At 48.5% G+C, this 24,746-nt stretch overlaps 1 protein-coding gene across 2 annotated transcripts in view; it reads right to left on the bottom strand.

Annotated features, from left to right (window-relative positions):
- The window catches only part of PRKCA (protein kinase C alpha), a 386,579-nt gene that overhangs the window by 105,601 nt on the left and 256,232 nt on the right, over positions 1 to 24,746 (bottom strand). For both annotated transcript variants that reach the window (XM_047759338.1, XM_047759339.1), the window contains exons 4-5: positions 18,049 to 18,160; positions 14,042 to 14,170 (exon numbers count right to left, since the gene is read on the bottom strand). In XM_047759338.1, the coding sequence (XP_047615294.1) occupies positions 14,042 to 14,170; positions 18,049 to 18,160 (241 nt within the window). The remainder of the gene's footprint in view (positions 1 to 14,041; positions 14,171 to 18,048; positions 18,161 to 24,746) is intronic.

Genomic DNA, 24,746 nt, shown 5'->3' with positions numbered 1-24,746 from the left:
CGTTTGTTCCAAAGGGACTTAGGAGTCACGTCCAACTTTTGTACAGAAGCCTAGACACTGCCCCTGCCCCTGTGGGATTTCATGCTTGTCCCCATTCCCCGAATTCCCGCACAAGCCTGGTGACTGGCTAATGGCAGTAACTGCATGACCTGTGCTTCTGTCTGCTCAGCAGCACCCTGGCTCCTACAAAATGTCCTTCCCCCACCCTAAGTGCCCTCTTACAAAACCCTGCCCTTCAGACATAGTCCATGGGTGCAGGGGGGCACATGACCCAACATGCACCAAAAAACCTTTCCTGGACTTGCGGATTTGTGCCTGACACCACGGCAGAGAGAAAGGTGTAACAGGCAAAGCTAGGAGCATGTTTTCGGCAATGTGGAGAAAGCCGGAATTGCTATGAAAATGACAAATGCCAGCAGTAGAGAGACAGAGGAGCCGAGACACAGAAAGCCAGCCCCCGCTTCCAGTCGTTTCTATGATCCCACATCATCCCTGCCTCCCAACTCTTGAGCTCCGTAAGACACCCCAGATTCCTTTTGCTAACTCTCCCTTCTAAGAGTGGTTGAAATTTGGTTTTGTCCCTCAAAACCTTACATAACCATCCTGGTTTCAGACTAAGTCTTGGTTTTTATCCCCAGAAAAGGAAAGGGTTGGACCCCATCAGTGACTTTCAAATTCTGTTCCATAGTCTCTCCATGGGTCACAGAGGCGGAGGAGAGGGAGGCGGGGGAGGTGGGTGCCGCCTGCTCTCCTTTTCGGCCAGAGCAGCTCCACTGAACGGGAACATCACTCCAAATAAGATGTCCCTTGGAAAGTACAGGCTGTGCAAACTTGCCTGAAAAGCACTAGACCAAAAGCTCCTCAGGCCACCTCCAGAAGCCGAGCCGATTCCACGGTCAGTTCCGACCGGCATCCACGTTTTAGTTATGTCTTCCTGAAATGACTCTCACGGCAACAAAATGTGGCAACAAAATGCGAGCGCTGAAGGGAACCTCAGAGTTCATGTAGGTCAAGGTCCTTAATTTGAATGCGCAGGTGAGAAAAGAGAAACAGGGAGTGTTTAGGTGACAAGGCCAAGGTTCCCAGCAAGTTCGAATCATGAAGATTAAGCTTCTAGCTTAATATGCAACTGCTCCACGCAGACAGTGCACGTGCAATTCTGAGCGTCCCTGGGCTGGGCTTGGGAGCATGGAACAGGGGAAGACAAGTGAAATCTGGGGTTAGATCTTCCTGAGTGTGGCTGTGTCCCACTACGGTTAAGGCAGGCTGGGAAGATGTCAGGATGGAGAAGTCGGTGTGTCAATAACGTGACACGCTGAGCTGTGTAACGTGAATGTGATGGGACAGGTGTGTAACCGCAGAGTAACAATCTCTATCACTTACCGAGCATCGGGTGGCGGCAGAGCTGGAAGTCAGATCCAATCTATCTGACCCCAAAGCCAAGGCCATGGGTCTGCTAACCCCAGATCACTTTTATGATCTTATAAACCTAAGTCCTTTGTATTCTTTCTTTGTGAGGTGTTAGGTATTTAACGCGGGTGCCGAGGAATTCCCCCCACCCCCAAAATAAGCAGGCATCCTTCAGAAGCTCAAAGCTCTGAGGATAACCCAGGGTTCCTGCGGTCTTGGGGCAGGGGACTGAAAGAGGGTGCGGGGTCACCCAGAGTGGCTGGGAACTAGTAGGATGTACCGAGGCTGGACGGCACTGCGGAGATAGTGGAGCGCACACGCCTTCCTTTCTGGCCTACTGGGCAGAGGGCTACGCACGGGAGCTCTTCCGGGGGTGCCTACCTGCCCAGACCGTCTATAAAAGGAGGGTGGCAACAGATGACCAAGGACGATGCCCACCCATACCCTGCACCCCGCTCCCAGTGGTGGATGGCTACAGGCAGAGTGACTAAGAAAGGGACAGAGCTGCCAGTGAAGTCTTTTCCAGAAAAGAGCCTCCTCTGCCTTCCCCCAAAGCTGGCATTTCTCCCAACGACATTCCGGCCTCCAGCAGGGCTAAGCTGGTGAAGGGACACTTCCTCTCATGTAACTTTTCCCACACTGAGCATCCTCACCTAGGGAACTTTTATAGGAAGGTTGCCTTGCATCTCTTCTCGCCTCATCAGTCTAAGGGGAAAAAATGTCTGCTTGGGTTTTAAAAGGGACCCTGAACTGTCTTTAATTAACTACAAACCTTGCATTAATGACCAAGGAAAGTGAGTGGTAACATACAGCTACTGACGGGGGTGGATGGGGCCCTGGGGCGGAGCTTCCTGCAGGTGGCCATGACCCACTCTCTTCACCAGGGATATTTTAGCATCCCCGGAGCTAACTTATCCTGTATTTTCTCAAGAAGTCTGCATTCTTTCCAAGTGGAAATGCCTAGAAGCTGAGCTGCATCTAGTCTGTGTTTCTCTGACCATTTCAATGCCCATATCCAGAGCGTTCACTGGAGATTCCCTCTCAAAACGTTTGGGGTAAAAAACATTCACGGGATATGAGAACCGCTTAATCTTGGAAGGCAGCTAAGGTGGCCACTATACCACCAATGCCAAGACACCTTGATCTTGGACGGGACCAAGAGACAGCGTCTGTCCCTTGGAGCTCTTTGGCCGACTACCCTCACTCACCCTTGAAGATGAAAACTGTCAAAAGAGGGAAAAAAATCTCTGCAGTTGTTCAGGGACATTCCCATTGGGAACCACATGACTCATAAACACTGCGTGCTGATGTTTTCCAGCCTCGTGGTACAGAGCCAAAAGGGACATCTCTCTGCTGTTTCCCCTCCCATTCTCATCTCTTACCATCTCTTCCACCCATCGAAGAGTTAAAAGAAAATGTGAATGGAAGTGATTAAAGAGACATCATTTTCAAGCTTCTAAGAGATTCCTCACTTGGTTAATACATTTACCTTCTAGAAGATGATCAAGTTTCTTGCAATAATTTCATGGCAATTCATCTCGTGCTTAAATGCTAATCCTATAATTAGAAGCAATTAAAATCCTGCACAAGGATGACCTGCTCCGTCAATGTCAGCGTCCCTGTATGCTAAGAGGGAAGTCTTGAAAGAGACCTCAGAAATAATTTGTTTCTCCTCTTCTTGGGGATGCAGGTGTTCAAAGCCCATCTTTAAAAAGGCTTTTTCATGGCAGGAGTCACTGAAGCCAAGGCCAGTGGAAGGCTGAGGCCCTTAACAAAGAATCCAGGGGCTTGAGACCATCTCGAGCAGAAGAAAGAGAAGCTTGGAGATCAGGGTATTCTAAGGCAAACATGGCCTTAGGGAAATGACACTGGCGACCCTTGTCCTCTCACCCTAGTTTTGCTGCCTCTTGCAAGTATCCAGGGACCAAGCGCCCAGAGTGAAAAACTACATTCACGTCGCTGCACAGAGAACCATGCAGGAGAAACGATCCATAGGAAGACACACCCTGGTCAGCACACGTTTGACACTGAGCTCTGCCAGACAGGTCAGGATGAGGAACCCCAGTTAGGACGCAGATAATGACACACGCCTGAGAAGATGTCACCTCTTTATTGGTGAGTGTGTTTCTCTAAAGGATCCCAGAAATCATGTGGCTTTATAATTAGGCTAAAACGGGATCATTTTAAGGGGATCCAGATACAGGGCTAACATGGGAAGAACTGCTTGGATTTGGGATGTAGGAGCATGGTATGAGGCTGAGGAATTTTTCTTTTTAAAAACATTTTTTGAGGGAGTTCCCGCCATGGCTCAGTGGTTAACGAATCCAACTAAGAACCATGAGGTTTCGGGTTCGATCCCTGGCCTTGCTCAGTGGGTTAAGGATCCGGTGCTGCCGTGAGCTGTGGTGTAGGCTGCAGGTGCGGCTCGGATCCCAAGTTGCTGTGGCTCTGGCGTAGGCTGGCATCTACAGCTCCAATTAGACCCCTAGCCTGGGAACTTCCATATGCTGTGGGTTCGGCCCTAGAAAAGGCAAAAAGACAAAAAAAATTTTTTTTTTGACATAGTTGATTTACAAGGTTTTGCAATTTTTGCTGTGCAGCAAAATGACCCAGTTATACAGACATATACCTTCTTTTTCTCATATTATCTTCCATTATGTTCCAACACAAGTGATTGGCTATAATTCCCTGTGCCACACAGCAGGACTGGGCCACTGGTGGATACTTCCATTGTCATCATCATTTATGCAACACACACATATTAGGCACAAATTCAAGGCACGGTCTAAGTACAGGAGCTAAGACACCATCTCTGACCTCAAAGTGCTCGTGGTCTGGTAGAGGAGTTCAATGTGTAAATAAACCTATCACCACATTGCAAATGTTATAAGGGTGTGAGGAGAAAGCGGTCCATTTTAGGCAGGGTGTAAAAAGGTTAGGAGAGGCTTCATAAAGGAAACAGCCTGAGTGTTTAAAAAAAAAACAACAAACCCAACTAACAGGTGTTCCTGATGGAGCAGGGTAAACAGCACAGGCAAAGGTGAGGAGGTGGGCAACGGCCTGCCTGCTGGGGAAATGGCACAGGGCTTGTCTCTACGACGCGGACAGGATGCCAGGGGGTCGGGGTGTAATGGATAAGACTCAGGAGGCAGGCAAAGTACTGGCTGCTGAAGGGGTCGCAGACGCATGGCCCCTGATGCTTAGGAATGTGCCATCAGGAAGGACGACAGCGGAGATAACCCCACTGAAAACACGCCTGTCATCACCTGGAAGCATGTGCATCTGGGCAGGGCTGTGCAAGCACTCTCCCGGGACAGGCACACTGCTACACAGTTTTTAGCTCAGTGGTTGTTCCTGTTTTCTTTTGCAAAGGAGGCACCAGGATGTCAAGCACCAGCAAAGCCAGAGATGGGTTCTTCCAAGACTGAGAATTCGAGAGCAAGGACAAGGCTGTGATGGGAAAGAACCAGCTGGGAAGAAAAAGGCCAGCGACTGGAGGCTGAGAAAGGGCTCGGCCGGCACACATCGGGGAGGGGCACCTGGTCCCACCCTACGTCCTCACTTGAAGGCAGGGAAGAGTTCAGCCTGGGCGCTGGGGTCAGGGTATCCTCCATTCAGCAGTCAGGTGACCTGGGGGCAGGTCACAGGAGCTCCTGCAGCCTGTGTCCTCAGTTATAAAATGACGACAGCACTTTTCTGGAAGGGTTTTTGTGATAATAGACAGGAATGCATCCCAATCAGGGCTCGGTGCGTGCAAGGTGCTTAATCAATGCCGGTTTCTCTTCTCATGGGATCTGGGCACTCAGACAACTTCTGAGTTTCTGTGGTTTGCACTCCTGTCCCCCTTTCCCAAAGCTGCTGTGTTCTGACTGGCTGGCTGGCCATTAGCATCTCTATCGAGAGCCTGGGCGTTGCCTCACCTGGGACTTCCTTCCAGCTAAGAGTGATTTCTCCAGAGAGCATTTGTTATTGATTGATTGATTTTGCTTTTTTAGGGCCACACCCACAGCATACGGAGGTTGCCAGGCTAGGAGTCGAATCGGCGCTGCACCTGAGACCTACACCACAGCTCAGGGCAACGCTGGATCCTTAACTCACTGAGCGAGGCTGGGGATGGAACCTGCAACCTCATGGTTACTAGTCGGATTCGTTTCTGCTGCACCACGGCGGGAACACAGCATTTAAGTGCTGTTTCCACTAGAGCAAAGAGCCCCAACCTGACACAGCCTAACCTTTTCGAGGACTGATTTGAAAATTTTCCTTAATGATTAACATTTTGCCCCACACACGTATTTTCAGTTTTGTTTTGTTTTTTTAAATTCTGCTAGACCATTTGGAAGTTGCAGCATTTTTTTATTCTGCTAGACTATTTGGAAGTTGTAGCTTTTTTTTATTCTGCTAGACCGTTTGGAAGTTGCAGACATCAGGAAAAACCATCCCTCAACTCTCAGCATCCCCCCCCTCCAGAAGCACACTGTCAGGACCACCCAGAGCTGTCAGGGCGAGACAGCAGCACTAAAGAGCAGACCAGATCTGAATGCCCCCACCTGCCCCAAACGTCCACTGCAGTTACTTTCTCAGGCCCCAAGACTGTATCTGACGATCGGGCCTCTTTAGTTTCTTTACTCAAGAACAGTCCGCTTGACTGTTTTTATTTTTCAAGACATTCACACGTCTGAAAAGTCCAGGCTGGTTACCAAGCAGAATGTCCCGATATCTGGATTTGTCTAGTTTTTCTTTTTTTCTCACTAGATGCAGCTTATAAGAGTCTGGCTAAACTATTGGAGGCATATGATTCTGTGTACTTTCTATTACCTTCTATCAGAAGGAACATCCTTGGAGGGTGTCACCTTGTGGAGGAGGCTGAACTTGATCATAAAGGTGGCAGATAGCAAACGGATAACGTGACTGCACAGGAAAACATTTAATCCAACGACAGTATTCTGACTACCCTTTGTGGGGCATCACTTAAGGACTTTTTAAAAAAGGCAATGGATTCTCGAGCTTTATGGAGTAGGTTTTACTTGGTAGAGGTGCTGGAATACTGATTCTGAAATTGCCGCAGGTAATGTGGGTAGAGGACTAAACGGGCATGTTGATGTCCTCAGGACCCAGGGATCTTACCCAGGGAGAAGGGAGAATGAATGAAGACTGGGAACAATGGAGATGAACGCTGGTCTAGGATCAGAGCTGCGGTGTGAAGTCATTTAAAAAAAAAAAAAAATCCTGGAGTTCCTGTCATGGCGCAGTGGTTAACAGTTCCGACTAGGAACCGTGAGGTTGCGGGTTCGATCCCTGGCCTTCCTCAGTGGGTTAAGGATCTGGCATTGCCGTGAGTGGTGGTGTAGGTCATAGATGCGGCTCGGATCCCATGTTGCTGTGGCTCTGGCGTAGGCCAGTGGCTACAGCTTGGATTAGACTCCTAGCCTGGGAATTTCCATATGCCGCGAGAGTGGCCCTAGAAAAGGCAAAGAGACAAAAAAAAAAAAAAAATCCTGCTTCTGTCTCCTGAAAGAGCGTAGATGTAGGAACGTCCCAGGAGCCCTGAGCACCTCCAGCACCTGACCTGAGATTCCTGTGACCGTTTTCCACTAAAACCCTCCAGTTTCCTCAGAGACATGGCTGAAGGGCATGGTAAGCCTTTGTATTTGGGAAAGAAAGGACATCCTGGCAAAATGGATGGGTCGTGCCAGAGGGAAAAAGGCCAGCGTGAAGGGGTTCCTGCTGGCCATCCTTCAAACAAGAAGAACATTACACAGACAGTAAAAAAGAACATTACACATTTAAAAAATATCAGGGGACATAAGGGAAAGCGTTTCATTCAGATGAACGCCAGCTACTGAACACAGAAGAATCACAGAATTAGAAAATCACCGTTTTGCAACCATCACTATAGTAATTCTCATCCATGGACGCTCAAACCATTGAGTGAAAGGGTGCTGGTCTCCAAGCGCAATCTGCAGACTCCTTATTACTTACAAAATTTTAAAAGGCGCCTTTGCAGTGGAGGGAACCTGATGAAAACACCCCAGGTGGGTGATCAAAGGCAGCATCAGCGATGATGGACCAGGTGGCTCTACCTGTGGGTATATCCTCTATCCCTCACTCTACCCCAAACCAAAGGACCAGCCACTTGAGTTGCATCATCTTCTGTGCTCCTGGGCTGAATCTAAATCCCACGCCAAGCTTTCATTGAATAGAAATTACCTCTAACAAATACTTTTTCCTTTCAGCAAGTGGCTTGATCCAACCCCTCCTTGCTGGCAACCCCAAACTAGCCATTATATTCAAAAGCTTTACGCCATTGGGAAAAGCATCGGCACGAAGCTTCTGGGCAGCCTTGGGCCACCTGCCATGTCCCCTCTCCCAGAATCGACAGAGAAAGGCAAGGGTCCCATGACCGTCAGAGTCACGCCTGGAGTTCAAGGTGAGAGACTGATGCTCTGCCCCTGTTGAAAACAGCCAGTTGGGATTTTAAATCCTCCTGTTTGAAAAAGAAGTACTTAACCCGGCGCTATTAAGACATGACTCCCAAGACCGGTGCAAACTCTAAACGGCGATGACCGTGGCCCCAACCCCCTGAAAATGGAGACAGGTTCCCCTTCAGCTCCCCCCCCTGCACACTCGGGATCCCTGGAACCCTGGGCTGTGTCGGGCTTCCTGCACCTTTACCTAAAGAATCCTTTCCCCACTGGTCCCCTGTCATTCTTCTTCCGGCCTTAATTCCCCCCAAAGACCACACATTCCCTGATAAGGACTATATCTTAATTATCTTAGCCTCCCTCCCCAGTGCCTGGCAGAGAGCCTGACACACGGCTAATAAATGGATAACAAATGGTCCAATGAAAGAAGGAACGACTGTTACACAAAGCCCAGTCTCACTGCCTTGACTCTGTTGCAACTGTGCCCTGAGGAGCTGGACGAAGACACAGAGGGATTATTACTGTTTTCCTCAACAACAGCATGGTGGCGAGTCTTGACAGCTGGCGGAGTAAGACAAAGGCACACAAGGGCACAGGGCTCTAGAAGGTAGATGGAAGGATGCAATCTGCAGGCTTTCCGGGAGCGCAGACCCTGCAGGAAGCCTTCCCCTCCCCCACGGAACTCAAGCTCCACGTCAAATTAACAGCCCCAAGTATTTGAGAAAAATCAAACTCTTCTGCGGGACGATCTGTCTGTGGGAGAGGTGTGTTCCTGAAACAGCTGTAAAGTACACAATATTTTTTCCACTTACTTACAACATTAAATTGAAAATTTGTTCCCATGAGGGATTTTTTTTTTAACCACTCCTTCAAACCAAATAAAAAGCACACAAGAATGAAGGAAACCTATTAACCTCATGTATTGAAAGGGGAAAAAAATGACAGATAACATCAGCACCACTGCCCCAAGGCAAAAAATGAAAATACACCATGAAAATGGGAGCCTTTCCCATAAATACCGCACCAATCTCGAAAAGAAATTGATCTCTGGTTTCAAAAGGGTGATTTCCATCCCAGAGAAGGAGTCCATGGGGAGTTTCTGTTTTACTTTGGGAATTATGTTCCATTGGAATGATTCTGCACAGGTAAAATGGAAATGGAGCTAATCTAACAATGAACACGGCCGCTTAGGGTTTAAGTGCATTTTCCAAGAAATCACTTGCATTTGTACCATAAGATCTGCTCATTATCGTTTATTGTTTATATCTGTGTTCTCATTAAAGCCAGGCAACTTTTTTTTAATCCCATCTCAGCCCTCAAATAGCTACAGTCCTTCAGGCTCCTCCTCTGCAGCATCACCCCAGCATCTCCCAGTTGCTTACCATCGGGCACCCACATCATCGAGCACTTAATTACACGTGGACCTGGACTGTTCCTTAATTCCTCCATACATTAGTCTCTTTTCCCCGGGGTTCTAAGGCCCACATTTAGACCTTCTGTCACTTAAAAGAACCTGTGGGGTGCTGAATAGGGGGGTTAGCAAGTATTTATTTATTTATTTTTAGGGCTGCATCTGCAGGATATGGAAGGTCCTGGGCTAGGGGTCGAATCAGAGCTGCAGCTTTCGGCTACACTGGATCCTTAACACACAGAGTGAGGCCAGGGATCGAACCTGCATCCTCATAGATACGAGTCGGGTTCTTAACCCGCTGAGCCACAACAGGAATGCCTGTGGGTTTGTTATTTATTCCAATAGACACTCTTTAAATAATGAGAGAGACTTAGGAGTTTCAGGGCCTATGGGTGTGGGAGTCCAAGCTGGGCTCAAACCCCAACCCCCATCACCTTCTACCTCGTAACTTGGAGCAATTTCCTACCCCTCTCTTAGCTCATTTGCTCAACGAGGTACCCTGTGGTATTGTTTTTGAAGGGTCAATGAAACAACGACTCTGAGGCACTCAGCACAAAGAGCCAGTCCTACCCATGGACAGTAAGTAGGCAGGAAGTACTCCATCAAAGGCAGCCAGTGTTTTTGAAACCATTTGTCAAGACGAACCGATGCCTGATCTACTGGGTTATTAGGAGGTGGTCTGAGCAGGTGATACAGGAGGCAAGGCAGGTACGGCTCTGAAGGGCTCTGCTTGGTATTCCTCGCCGTCCTTTCATCCTGGAAAAAGCAAGTCTAATGTCTTCCACTCTTTTTTTTTTTTTGGTCTTTTTGCCATTTCTTGGGCTGCTCCCGCGGCATATGGAGATTCCCAGGCTAGGGGGCCAATCGGAGCTGTAGCCACCTGCCCACGCCAGAGCTACAGCAACGCAGGATCTGAGCCGCGTCTGCAACCTACACCGCAGCTCACGGCAACGCCGGATTCCTAACCCACTGAGCAAGGTCAGGGATCGAACCTACAACCTCATGGTTCCTAGTCGGATTCGTTAACCACTGCGCCAAGACGAGACCTCCTAATGTCTTCCACTCTTCAAAACAATTTCTAGTGACTAACATAGGTACCAATTTCCCACAAATGTATCCGTACGATGAAAAGACGTGACGACGCTGACACTTACACCAGGGTTAGGTAAGGACAGTTTCTTACCCACCAGGGCTGCTGGGTGAAGGGGGTACAGAAACTCTACTACTTCAACAACGTTTTCTCTTGTTCCGTAAGCTCTTCTCCTTGGGGTTCAATGTTTATATTTCTGTTCTCCTTGAAGCCAGGCTAATTCTGATTCTGAAAATCTAAATTCAGTCTAAATTAAAAGTTTCAAAGAGATGGTTACTAATTAGTTATTTCCTTTGGTTTGGTTTTCTATATTTAGGACTGAATTTCCTTCACACGGAAAACAACTGTACTTTTCAATTAGATGTGCTGTGGACTGAACACAGGTGCCCCCAAGTTTGTAGGTTGAAGCCGCACCCCCTGATGGTGACGGTATTTGGAGATGGGGGACTAGGAGGCATAAGGTCATGAGGGTGGGCCCTAGGGCGGGACCAGTGCACTTAGGAAGGCCCGCAGTTCGCTCCCTTTCTCCCTCCAGGACTCCTGAGCTCCTTCTCTCTCTCTCTCTCCCTCTGCCAAGCGAAGACACAGCTAGGAAGAGGGTTCTCTCTGGGAACCAAACTGGTGGCACCTTGATCTTGCATTTCTCAGCCTCCAGAACTGATGGGCTGATAGGTATTAGAGTAGCTCGAGCTAAGACAACATTTCAGTTCTTACTGATACTATTAGTAAAATAGCTCTACTTCTACCAATAAATAGGTAGAAGTATTAAATTTACCCACTAAATATTGAATAGTAATATTAAATATTATTACCTATTAATAGTAATATTAATTTACCCACTAAATTTACCCACTAAATTTACCCATTAAAAATTGAATAGTAATATTAAATGTTGCCTATTAATAGTAACATTAACTGTTATTACTTAAGTCCTTTACTTACACTGTTATTGCCTATTACTTTACTTAATAGGTAATAACTACCAGTAATGTATTTACTAATAATATTACATTATTTAATTACAAATATAAGTAATTACTACTCATATTAAATATTACCTAAATATTGATATTAAATATTACCACCTATTAAGCATTACATTTACATATTAAATTTACCATCAGGGTGACTCTGGGCATGTCATTTCTCTGTGCCTTGGTTTCTTCATCTATAAGGAGATCCATTTCCACACAGGTTTAAGTAGGTTAATTAGGTAAAGTGCTTAGAGGGTGCCCCTTTTGTGGGATGTGCTCAGGGAGTGAGAGCTGCTATTGCTGAAATCACAGTCCTGGAGCAGAGATGTTATCTCTGCACAAATGTGTGAAGCTCTAACTCAGTTGAGGGTGTCCTCCCCTAAGACGGTTTATGGACCACGTTCAGCTCTTGGCGATGGTGGAGTCACTGGCACATGAGCCCTGGGAGGATGCTCCTTGCTGTCCCTGCACGGTGGGCCTTTCCCTTGGACCACACACCAGGTGCCACCCCAGCCAGGACCTGGGCCCTTCGGTGACGCTTTACACCTGCGAGGCTCCCGAGGCTCATAGAAGAGATTGGAAACGTCAGACAGCACCGCATGGAGACGGCACGGGGCCGGCCTAGCACGCACAGCGTGTGTTCTGCTGTGTTCAGAAGTACAGTGCGAGAGAGACGAACACTGAAAAACCCTGGCCAGGTATGCCTGCCTTACAGGGCGCTGTGAACCTCGCAGGTGAGCGCTGACTATTCACCTGGGATGTCTATCACACCGCCACCGGTAGCTTATAAAGTGAAGAGAAAACTTGCCAAGTTTAGCCAACAGGCATTCTCCTCCATGCTGCTCAATCCCCGACCACCTAACCTAGCTTCTAAACTGCAAGCTCCGGATCCCCATACGTGACTGACAATGGAGGAGCCTTAGTGGAAAACAGAGAGAAGTGAGTGTGGGGCTGTGACAGTGCCGACACGCTCGTGGTCCCCAAGGAGTCTGCCTGCTCTGGGCAGAGGGACCCCGGCTGTCAGCCCCAAGAGGACCCACCAATAGCATCAGTCCAATGAAAGGGGAATGAGGGTGACAACAGCAGCCCCAAATGCAAGGGGGCAGGTAGGAGAGTTCGGAGAAAATGAAGGACCTTCTCTAAAGCAAAGTCACAAGAGGTTCGGTGTCTGTGACTGGGATTTTACACACGCTCCCAGGGTGACCATCAGCTATATCCGCTTTGCTCCACAAGGTTGTGTGGCAGCAAAGCGTGTTGACTCTCTCCTAGCAAAACCTAGACATCCCTTGTTTGAGTTCCCTAAATTCTTAACCGAGAGGACGGCACTGGGTTAACAAACAAACAAAAAAACCACTTGATTATTTTTCAAAGAAAAAAATGTGAGGTCCAAAACTGAGCTTTTTCTGGAAATTTCCCCCCTCCACGACCCCCCACTTTTTCCTTAAAACAGATGGTTGGAGTCCCTTTTTCCTATAATATTTTCTGTTATTTACCACAGCATTAAGCCCATTTTTCCATTTTTATGGTAGCTTAAAATTCCTAAATACAAACTGAAACAGAATGCGTCTGTTGGAGTTCCCGTTGTGGCTCAGCAGAAATGAATCTGACTGGCACCCATGAGGACGCAGGTTCAATCCCTGGCCTCGCTCAGTGGGTTGGGGATCCGGCGTTGCCCTGAGTTGTGGTGTAGGTCACAGACGCAGTTCAGATCCCGCGTTGCTGTGGCTCTGGCGTGGGCAGGTGGCTACAGCTCCGATTAGACCTCTAGCCTGGGAACCTCTATGTGCTGAGGATGCAGCCCTAAAAAGGCAATAACAATAATAATGATAGTTCGTGTGTTGATCTAATGAAAACGGACGTCCTTGTCAAGGCAACGGGAGTTAGTGGTGGTACTGAGGGGACCCAAAAGCCAGGAAACCAGGCTGACACCCGAGGGATTAAACCATAAATCAACACAGAGGGGCTCATGGCACGTCACGCTGAGGACGCTGGGCCGATGAGCCTCCAGGAGACCTTGACTGGGTGTGGATTTGGGGCAAAAACCAAGGGAAAAGCTGTGCTCTGACAGTGCCCCTCCCCACTGCCCGAAGAAGGGTGTGTCCCAGGGCCTGGCTTTTTGTAAGCGGTGCATGTGGTGGGATAGCGAGAAGCACAGGGTCTGGAGTCTGATGAGGTTCCAATCCCGGCCCCTCCCATACCCCCTGACACTGCAAAGTGTCCATCCCTCTGTGCTCAGCTTCCTCCTCGGGAACGTGAGGCTAATCGTTGGGTAGTGGTGAGCAATGAGTTTACCTGTGGACCGACTCAGCCCTGGCCCAGCACGGAGGAAGGGTTAACACCCAGGGGCGGCGGCTGTTACATCCTGGTGGGCTCTTCAGGTCATCAGAGCCACACACCCTTCAACATCAAATCATCCGTCCACCTCTCCTTGCCCCAGGTCTACCTTCACCAGTAGCATTTTGCGTAGCTGACTTCCGGTCACCCCATCACTGGGGGAACAAGACGTGAGCCACGTTGTCAGAGTCCCGTGCTCCACTGGAAGGTTGTGACTCCAGGGGATGCTGAGCATTTGGGAATTGGGCGCACACACCCCTCTCTTGGGAGACGTGTTAAGGAGAATCAGGGGCTCTGCATCTGGCCAGCCCGGGCCGCTGAGCCCTGTCCCGGGGTCACTGCCCCGGCCCAAATGCCCGCCGAGAAGCCACGTGCCTCCCACCGCACACGCACGCCTCACCTGTGACGTGGAGCTTCTCGTCGGTGACCTCGGCTTTCAGGTAGATGCGCCCCCTCTTCTCCGTGTGGTCCATGCCGCAGAGGCTGGGGACGTTGATGACACACTGCTTGTGCACGTTCATGTCACAGGCTGTGAATCGAGGCAGCAGAGAGTGAGGCTGGGCAGACGGAGGCACACCAGCACCACCCCTTCAGTGTTTTGGTTTAAGAACAGACGTGAAAACGAGCTGCCCGCGAACTTGATGCTCTGCGATAATGCTTCTGGTGACATAAAGAACTGTTCACAGATGTCCCTTCCAGCAAGGCTTCCTGTGAGTGACAAGATCCTTAAAATACTCGCACCACAGTCAGCCAGGCTTAACTGCAGCAAAACACCCCCTGCCAGGTCTTCTCTGGGTGTCTCGGGTATTTAACAGTATTCAATATTCGAATAGGTAAACACATACCAAGGGCAGGCTGGTTCACATTTTATATACACAGAGGCCAACCATATGCACACTGACAATTAGAGGATTCTTGCAGTTCTCGTCGTGGCTCAGTGGAAACAAACCTGACCAGGATCCATGAGGACCGCAGGTTTGATCCCTGGTCTTGCTCAGTGGGTTAAGGATCCGGCACTGCCATGAGCCGTGGTGTAGGTCACAGACACAGCTTGGATTTGGCATTGCTGTGGCTCTGGTATAGGCTGGCGGGGACCACTCCCATTTGACCCCTAGACGGGGAACCTCCATGTGCCGTGGGTGTGGCCCTAAAAAGACAAAAATAAAACAGAGGATTCTTTCTGCCAGAGAATTTCTTGTGCCTTTCTGAGCTCACTGCTCAGAAAGAGACTCTGTGGGGCTGACTCTGGGAAATTGAAAAAAATGTTCCTTTCCTCAGCTAACTCTGTATTTCCAAGGAGGCCTAAGTACATTGCTTTTGCTGTTGTTGTTGAAAGAACCTGTGTTTGATACTTCAAACCTGTCTTCAAATATTTAAATAGTATTCTGAGTGAAACAAATGCACGCCTGGCGTGAGCAGCCATTCCTCACCAGCTGACATTACGTGGGCGAGGCAGGGGGAGGATTAAAAAAAGATCAGTCTGATCGCAGTGAACTCAAGAAACCCTGAAAAGAATCCTGGGCAGTGAATACACACATAAGACAGGGTGGAGGTGTTCCAGCTCCACTGTCCTTGTACTCCCAGGCTCCCAGAAGGAGGGGTGGCCACGGGGATGCTTACAAACCCTCCAGGGGACACTCCAAGGCTCTTCTGGACCTTTCAGAGGAGGCTTCCTGCGGTTTCATCCTGAGTGGTTACCATGGTGAACTAAACTGCAAGCAGCATCACGGGTGATGGATGTCTGCGACAATTAACCGTCAAAGGGGGGTAACGGACGCAGTGAGGGGAGAACAATCACTTGGTTTGCAATTGTGTGGGCTGCTAGTCCCAAAGGTAACTCTTCAAAATCATGTACCTGGACTCAGATGATGCAGAGACTCCTGAAAAGCTGTGCTATCACTTGTGTGGACCAGATCACTTCTTTAAGTCCTTGGGCAGAAGGTTCACCTTAAAGGAAATAAATGCCCGAGCCTCCGGGAAGGATGTGGAGGACAGGGAGGGCGCCGGACGTCGAGGGCACCAGGCTGTAGTCCTGACCGGCTCTCCTGTGAGTGGCCTGTTCATCTTGGGAAGCCCATTTGCTTTCTGATTCCATTTCCTACTCTGCACTCTATGAGGCCGGCCCACACAAGGGCTTGCTAACTTTCTTTCCACCCAGCAGAAGTGTCTAGAGCGTCATGACCCTCCAGCATGTGAGGGCCCAGGAAGAGGGCAGAGGGCTCTTCTCTGCAGGAGTCAGGGGAGGGTCTGGGTCCTGGCACCCATCTGCTCCTTTTCCTCCTGCTTCCAGGAAGGAGCAGAGGCGGTGGCCCCAGAAAGCCTGGGGCTCCAAGGAATAGAGTTTAAAACAAAAACAAGGCACGCTGGGGTAGGTCAGTGGTTTTCAACATTTTTAGCAACAGAACCCATCATAGAGCCAAAATCTTAGGCAGAATCCCAACATAAACCAGATGAGTGTTATTAGCATTCATTTACTTAATACACTCCCATCTATACCATTTATTTGCTATAAAGACATTCCTGGATAACCGATAAAGCTCTCTGATTCCAACAAAATTTGGAAGCCAGCTGTCAGGGCTGCTAGGTCAAGACTCAACTTGAGTAGTAGTTCAGCCTCAATTGCTCATTTATTTCTGTATTGTGTTAAGGTCGGACAGCACCCTCCCAATCCTGCTCCATGCAAGAGAGTCTGTGCAATTGGTACCACTGGTTAAGGGCGTGCTTCACCATCCTGGCAGGAGAAACGTGATGGCCCATTCTGCCCACTGAGTGAAGCCGGCAACATGCAGTCTTCAAGGTCACCTTCAGTTCACTGGACTCATAAACATCCTGTGTGCAACAATCCGAGTATTCATTTTTCTTCGTTTTTTTGCTCTTTAGAGCCACAACTGTGGCATATGGAGGCTCCCAGGCTAGGGGTTGAATCGGAGCTACAGCTGCTGGCCTACACCACAGCCACAGCAACGCCAGATCCGAGCCACATCTGTGACCTACACCACAGCTCACGGCAACACCAGCTCCTTAACCCACTGAGCGAGGCTGGGGATTGAACCCGCAACCTCGTGGTCAGATTCATTTCTGCTGAGCCACAATGGGAACTCCTGGGTATTCATTTTTGTTCCAAGTTTTAAAATAGTTAAAAGTGTATTTACAAATGCACCTAGAATCCACACTTGCAGAACCCCCAAAAACTGTGTTTGGAATCTGAGCATTTCTCAAAACACGGAAAGCCACCAGCCTTGAGGGCCACCAAGGTCTCATGAGGCTATTAAAGTCCACAGCCATGTAAGGTGAAGCAGCCCTGTGTTCTGAGAAACCATCCATCTACTCCATCAAGTCTGTACGTCTTTATTTTTATGTACAGGTGACCCTTGAGCAGCACGGGTCCACTGACACTCGGGTTGTTGGCAGTAATTATACAGTTAGCCCTCGGTATCTGCTGGCTCTGGGGCTTGAATATCTGCAGATGTTGGTGTCCACAGAAGGTCCCGGAACCGAGCCTTGCACACACACCATGGCCTGATGATATCTGTGCCTTTCCTCCATGTCGGGATACACGTCGAAGGCTTCTGGCCACCGTAGCAGTCACTAAGGAGTGACAGCATGCTGATGTTTCCATAACACTTCCCTGTCTACTAGGAAAACAGGCTCAGTAATTACCTTTTATGTCCTAAAAATAAAATCTTATTGAAACAAATAAATAGCCCAGGGAATCTCATTACATGAGAATAAACAAAGCAAAGAGTTTTCCACACTTGTTCTTCTTTCCTCCTGTTATTTGGTAGAAATACATACAGAACCAAAAAAAAAAAAAAAAAAGAAAAGAAAAAGAAAGACGGAAAGAAAAAGAAAGAAGGAAAGCGAGCAGATATCTTCCTCATTAGCGGTCTTCAGGGACTGACAGAAATTTGATCTGTCCACAAACATGCAGGGCAAGGGAACTTAAGAAAGATCCCGGCCCTGTTTTTATTTTCGTTGTGGTTTCAGTTTCAAGGAGAGCCTACTGGATTTTTCCACAGTCCGCCCACTAATTAGAGACACAGGAAGATAATGGATGCTTAGCTTATTTTGAAGCCTCACCAAATGTGGAATCCAGGGGTGGGGAGCATCTCTCCACACATGGCATTTGCGTTGGGGTGGGACTAGCTTGCATTTTTACAGTGATTAAAGATTTCTACCACGAGAAACTGTGACAAGCACCGACTTCATTAAATCGGGTGCTTTTGGGGGGGGGATTCCTAATTAGGCAATTAAGTAGTTTAATAAACTGGAAACTTTGACAGTGGAGAGATTCTATACTTTCTCAGCCGGGGATCTATCTGAACGAATTCTACTGACGAGCTGGTGCTCGGCCAACCCTGGGTGTACGCTACAGAACCTCAGCACCTCTCGGAAAAGAAAACTTACTGTCACATTTCATCCCTTGATGGATAAGTCCATACAGCAAGGACCCGCAGTGGTCGCAGAAGGTGGGGCTTCCATAGGTGTGGATCTTAAACTTGTGCTTGCTCCGGGGGTCCTATGGGGAGAAGAAGCACACCGTTCACTCCAGTCATGAAAGGACCGCAATTCTGGACTAAGCCAAGCTCAGGCCCCCCCTCCCCCCCCCCCCGCCCCATCTTTATGTTAACATTCAACGACACCACACCACACAGCAGAGGCGGCACAAGATCAGAGGATCTCTGTGATGATGAACGGAACCACCCTGGATCCGTTCAACAGAGTTTGGGTCCATTTCCTTTTGGGCAGCATTTCCACAAACATAAGACCAGAGATGCATGACCCGAACCAACAGGGATGTCTTCCTGCTTCTGCACTGTTTCCAAAGCATTGTATGCATGTGCACAGGGCAACTCCAGCGCAATCAGACAGAAACTGGAAATGCCCTGAATGTCTACATCCCGTAGCCCCCTGCTGCAACTTCTCCTCTCCAGCATAGCCTACAAATTACTGAAGGTATGAGAAGGCAGCCTTTTTTTCAAGTAGTTGTTTTTGTTCCTGGATCCACAGGTAGATGACGGGTGAGTAAAAGCTACCTACAGCACACCATAGCAATTAAAGAACAGGGACTCTGGAATTAGACTTCTTGCATTCAAATTCCGGTTCGATTACTTTCCAGAGGCATGACCTAGGACAAATGACTTATCCTTTCTGCCTCGTCTGTAAACTGAGAGATTAACAGTGCTTGCTTCATGTGATTGTTACAAAGACAAAACAAGTCCATCTTAGGAAGGGGCTAAGAAGGGCAAATCCATGTAAAGCTAAGTTCCTCTGCTTCTTGCACCTCTGTTTATAAATATGCAGGAGGGTTGCACTAAAAGATCCTATTTGAGCTACGTAACAATTTCATTCTCAACATGCCCACGTCAGGACCCTCCCTCATTCAGTTCTTTCTTCCAAAGCATTCTTGTGGCCTGAGCAGCTGCCACCATCTGAATGATGGTGATGGGGAGAGCAGAAGACCAGGGGCTCCACGGCAGACAAGGAACCTGGAGGGACCCTTCAGTCCAGGGTTTCTCCAACGCAAGATGTTCAAAGATATTCTCAGCTTGTGACTTTCTCACAGCCCAGGTGCTGGGGATTGAGGGAATTCCAAAGGTGAGTTTGACTTTATAATTTACCTTTTGGTTGACTTTGGAACCTTAAGTCTAAGCCACATATACATCAATGAATTCTGATGAGTACGTTTTAAAGATGGAAATTTAAAAAATTTTTTTCTTTTTAGGGCTGCACCTAGGGCATATGGAAGTTCTCAGGCTAGGGGCTGAACTGGAGCTGCAGCTGCCAGTCTTCACCACAGCCAGGTCAGATCCAAGCTGCACCTGAGACCTACACCACAGCCTGCAGCAACGATGGATCCTTAACGCACTGAGTGAGGCCAGGGATTGAACCCACAACCTCATGGATACAAGTTAGGTTCTTAACCCAAGGAGCCACAACAGGAACTCCTAAAGAACTGAAACATTCTAGAATATTCTAATCATGCAGAATAGTATAAATGACAGTAAATCAAACATATATGCAAGCTTGATAAATGTTAACATTTCCTTTTTTAAAAAAATTATTCTCATTCTATACAGAGGTTAGCGATTGGTGCCTATCAGAGATGGGGGCTGACCAACATCAAAGCCTTTAACCCTTGACTCGCATCCAAGCGCTTTCAGAAATGTACCGAGAATGAAGTTCTGTCTCCTAACTCGTTAAAATTAAAAAAAAAAAAAATTTACAAGATTTTTTTGAAATGAGACCACCACCTGTTTTGTAAATAAAGTTTTAGTGGAACACAGCCATGCTCATTCATTGACATCTTTTCTGGGGCTACAGTGGCAGAGTTGAGTCGTTGTTGACAGAGCCTGCATGGCCCATGACGTCTAAAATGCTAACTGAGAGAGTCTGCCCATCTCTGCTTTACGACCATGGCCCTACAAAAGGTATCAGTGTCAACGTGAAACTTGTTAGAAATGAAATTCTTGAGCCCCTCCCCAGACCAACTGAGTCAAGCTGTGGAAAAGGCCTCAAGGTGTTTCAACACGCCCTGCAGGTGATCCCAATGTGGGCAGACAGAAAGTGGAGAACCACTGCTCTGGAAGGTTCCTCAACCACCTTCCTGGGTGCCAGGGCGCCTATGTGTCTTTAAATGATTAACCGTAGTCGAGGCAGGTCACTAGAGTACTTCCAAAATGTCTTTCAGGGCGAGAGGACTCCACACCTCTTTGGGGAGGTTCCTCTTCCTAGCCGGCAGGAGCCGTGAGCACGGACTGAAGTGTGGCCTTAGCCTGCCACCATTCGAGCAGCCCACCCACTTTCCCAATAGCCCAGGATGCTGGGCAAAATGTCAAGGGTGCAGGCCAGTGTCTGCATCAATTGTCAGTTTCCACTGCGGACCGTAAAGGCTGTATCCCACCACGTGGAGGGCAAAGAGGATGCCAGGGGAAAGGACACAGCCCATCTCCCCCGCAGAAGGCAGGCATCAACAACTGGTGTTAAACAAATACAGCATGGCAGCTCCCTCGCGGCCCTCCAGAGCCGGGGTACCCCAGGCAGCTCCAGGGCAGCTGTCCCGCCAGCTGGCTGTCACACTAATCTCCGCTGACATGGCACACGGGCAACCTGCTTTACTTTTCAGGAAAATCTAAGGCTACTGGTCCAACCCCCACATGGCATCTCTAGGCGCCTGCCCTTTGGAGGTGGAGGAAGAGGAAACCACGGCTTCCCCGTCCTGGAGAAAGCTGGAGAGTGACCAAGTTCCTCGAGCCCTCGCACCCGAAATCACAAGTGTGGCCGCCATCACCACCACCGCTGGCTTGTGGATCCTCACTGTGTGCCGGGGGCGGGGAGGGTGCTCTGAGATAGCCAAGATCTCTCCTCGAAGAAGAGGCATTTGCCAGGATCCTGCAGACCTGTGTTCTGACCCCAGCCTTGACGCAAACTCAGCAGCCTCAGAGAAGTCACGCCATTTATTTACAAAGCAGAAATAAAACCCTTCTGTCCATGTCCTAGCCAGGGGGTGAGGCTTAGGGAACATATGAGAAAGGGCTTTGCAACCGGAAAAAACTCTAGACCAGAATAAGAGAAGGTGACTGCCAACAATCACAAAATTGCAATCGACTCCAAAGGATCCAAAATTTCCCAACTGGGCTTGAATGAGAGGAAGGACAAAGCCGATCGACTGCTGCGCTCACAGGCGGCTGGAGCAGAGGCCAAGTGGGCAAGGTGGCCCAGGACTCCCTCTGTGGTCCTCAGCTCCTTCCCTGTGCCCCGGGCTTGCCTTGCAGGGCACCAACCGGCGCCGTGGGCTAAGTCGTGGGACCACCTGCCGCCCGACCACCCCCCACATCACAGAAATGACTCAGGTGCAGGGATGCTTTTTCGGGTCTGATGACCCTCACCTCCTCTGACAGAGGAAACCCCAGCGTTCGCTGAAGAGCTGTGACATACGGAGAGCTGCAGAAAGCAACTGTCCTGAAAGCCTCCCCGGCTGAGTTTCCAGTGGTACATCAACAGCCACTACCTAGTGGCACATTATTATTTTTTAAACTCTTAATGAAGTATTTAATATCACCACAAATCTGATGTAACACATACGCACTGAAAGCCTCAGATTTGGCCTGCGTGCAGTTTATGCAAACCAAGTGTAAAAATTAGCGGTTAAGAGCTCTGATTCTGCAGCTTGACTGCTGGATTCTTGTTTAGTTGCAGACTCACTGGCTGGGTGACTTAGGCAAGTTACTTACCATATGTCCAAGGCTCGGTTTCCTTACCTAGGAGATGGAGTGAAAACACTCACTCTTAGGGTTGTCATGAAGGGTATGTAAAATTTCTTGTTTGTCTTGGGTTTTGGGGGGCTGTGCCTATGGCATGCAGAAGTTCCCAGGCCAGGGACAGAACCCATGCCAAAGCAGTGACAATGCTGGATCCTTAACCCATTGAGCCACCAGGGAACTCTCTGAAACCCATGCCAAAGCAGTGACAATGCTGGATCCTTAACCCATTGAGCCACCAGGGAACTCTCTATAATATTTCTTATAAAGCCCTCGGCAAAGTGTTTGGCACATCGTACGTGCTCAGTCAATGTTAGACGTTTTACGTCTTTGGGTTCTGAGTTCCTCCTCTGGAACCTGAGGGTGTTGGACTGGATTCAGGATCTTTAATCTGAGATTCCATGGAGCCCTATGGCTGTGTCAGGAGGTGTCCGTGAGCTGCTGATGGGAGAGGGAGGCTGCTGCTAAAATAAAAACCTGCAAACACCTGGATAGGGGATGTCTTTGATCCTGCCTTGCTTTAAAAAAGAAACCCAACAAGCTTTTAATTTTTTATTTTGGAATAACTAAAGACTCAGAAGAATTTGCACAAATAGTTTAGACTGTTCCCACACACTCTTCATCCTGCTTCCTCAGTGATAACATCTTACATGACCCTGGTACATCAGCCACACTTGGCATGGACCCAGCTCCGATAATGTTACTAAAGAACACTCTTCAGACCTATGCCAGCTCTTACATGCATAATTCCAGTGCACGCATTTTTATTGTACACTGTTCACGGAGTAGGGAATACGGTGATATTTGCTGGGTAAATACCATTAACTCAAGTAGAACACCATTAAAGGAGCGTCTGTTGTTGGTTTATCAAATATATAACCCACTGGATCTCATGGGATGGGGTCACGGGAGGCTGAGTCTAAAGACTGGTCTGAAAAGTCGGATCAAGGTGTTTTTCTCTAAGTATAGGAAGCACGTGCTGTTTCTAAAACTCTGATCCATTTTTAAAAACAAAAGCATTTCGAGGCACAGGCTGACCGAGGGCACACCCAAAGTGCGTGCCAACCACGGGTCGTCGCAGGACGGTGACAGGTGCGTCAGCCGTGGGCTTTCAGGTGGTGCCTGTAACCCGAATGGAAAGACAGGACCCCAAGGTAGGAGCTGTGCCCCAAGGGCCCCTGTGTAGGTTTCCTGTCAGCTGCTGAGTGCGTCACACAGACCACAACCTGCCATCGTGTTCCTGGGAGGCTCCCTGCAGCCAGGGATGTGGATGGAGAGGAGCTGAGTCTCAGGTGTCCAGGTGCCACCTGTCCTCAGGTTGTGAGCAGCGAGCGTTTGAATGGACAGGGTTTGGGGATCTTTCTTAGGCCTATAAACCTTGACGTCTGATCTTTACTTGGGCGAGCCCGGGGTAGCACCCCACCTTCTCTTGCCATGGCTGCTCCCTCCACCTGGTCTAACCACATGATGCCAAGACCCCACCTGCTGAAACACGTAAAAAGGCAAAAAACGAAGGCTGCTTCCTTCTCCCTGGAAGCATGTCCAGATGGGAGTACCTGACACTCACATGTTCCTTCTTTCCTCCGAACTCCCAGGGCTTTTTCTTTTATACATCACTTACGTACATTCTTCTCCCCACTTCCTCCTGCTTTTTCTCATCATTCATCACCCTGCTTCCACTCCAGAATGGAGACAGACACTGAAGTCTTAAAAGAGATTTCCTAAAGCACATTGCCAGATCTGCAACTGCACCAGAACCAAGGGTGACCACTAAGTTTTAGGTACGAACATTATCTCTGGGCTTCCTGGAAACCAAGGCAAAGAGGGAAAAGAAACAACAGGTTCCCCTGGGACTGCAAAGCCACTTGATGCAGAAATTTGTCTTCGCACCCTTTAAAATCATGTTGTCTCACACAGTGAACCTTCAATATGAAGGTGTATGAAAGGAACCTCCAAGTCTTTAACAAAGACGCTTTCGTCCCTGTTCACCTGGGGATTCTGGACAGTTATCCCACATAGAGGTTACAGTGAATCTGGATACCCAGAGACGTGGCTGGTACATACACCAAATCTTCTCTATTCCCGAGTTCCTCATTTTGCAGAATACGTGTAAATCTCACTTTTTACTTCTCTAGGCACTGGCAACCTCTCATTAAGTGGAGTGTGAAACCTGCTGTCACATGTCACAAGCCTGATATTATAATCAAAGCAGGAAAGAGCTCAGATGTTTCTGTGGTAAGCACAGAAAGCTGGGGGAGAAAAAGAAGTTTTTGACTAAACCAATTTCCAGAGGCACACGTGAAGGCTTACCCACCCATCTAAATCTAGACCTCTTAGCAAAAGATAACCAATGAGAATTTCAAGTTCTATTGAAAGCATCTGCTAGCCAGCTTTTCCTGTCTTAGTCTGATAACCTCGTGGCTTCACTGGGAACATTTCTCAGCACTTCTATTTGGACCTTTCAAAGCCTTCCCCATCACCATTTTGCAATATGTTAAAAGTAAACCGACGGGTCTACAGTGCACAATGCTTTGATGCTGACTGGGTCTTACATTTCCTAGATGTCTTCTTGTGTTATCTCTAAGTGTCTACAAGGCATCTTCTCGATGAGTTTTAAACGGCCGTCTTCAAGGACGGAGGATCATCCAGCCTTGGGAAATCTCTACAGGCCAACGCGGAGACGCCCTGTACACGAGAGGCAGGCAGGCGGTCGATGATGCTTTTTGATGCGGATGTTTATATCTGAATAGACATCGCTTCAAATGCCCTTTTAATGTGATGAGTAAGAGAATGGCAGGGTGGTGGCTAGAGGTCATCCTGGCTTGAATTTTCCACCCGTATGTG

This window comes from Phacochoerus africanus, chromosome 14 (genome assembly GCF_016906955.1).
Source record: "Phacochoerus africanus isolate WHEZ1 chromosome 14, ROS_Pafr_v1, whole genome shotgun sequence".
Classification (NCBI taxonomy): Eukaryota; Metazoa; Chordata; class Mammalia; order Artiodactyla; family Suidae; genus Phacochoerus; species Phacochoerus africanus.
The sequence above is the reverse complement of the archived record's forward strand: the minus strand, read 5'-3'. Positions and strand labels throughout refer to the sequence as shown.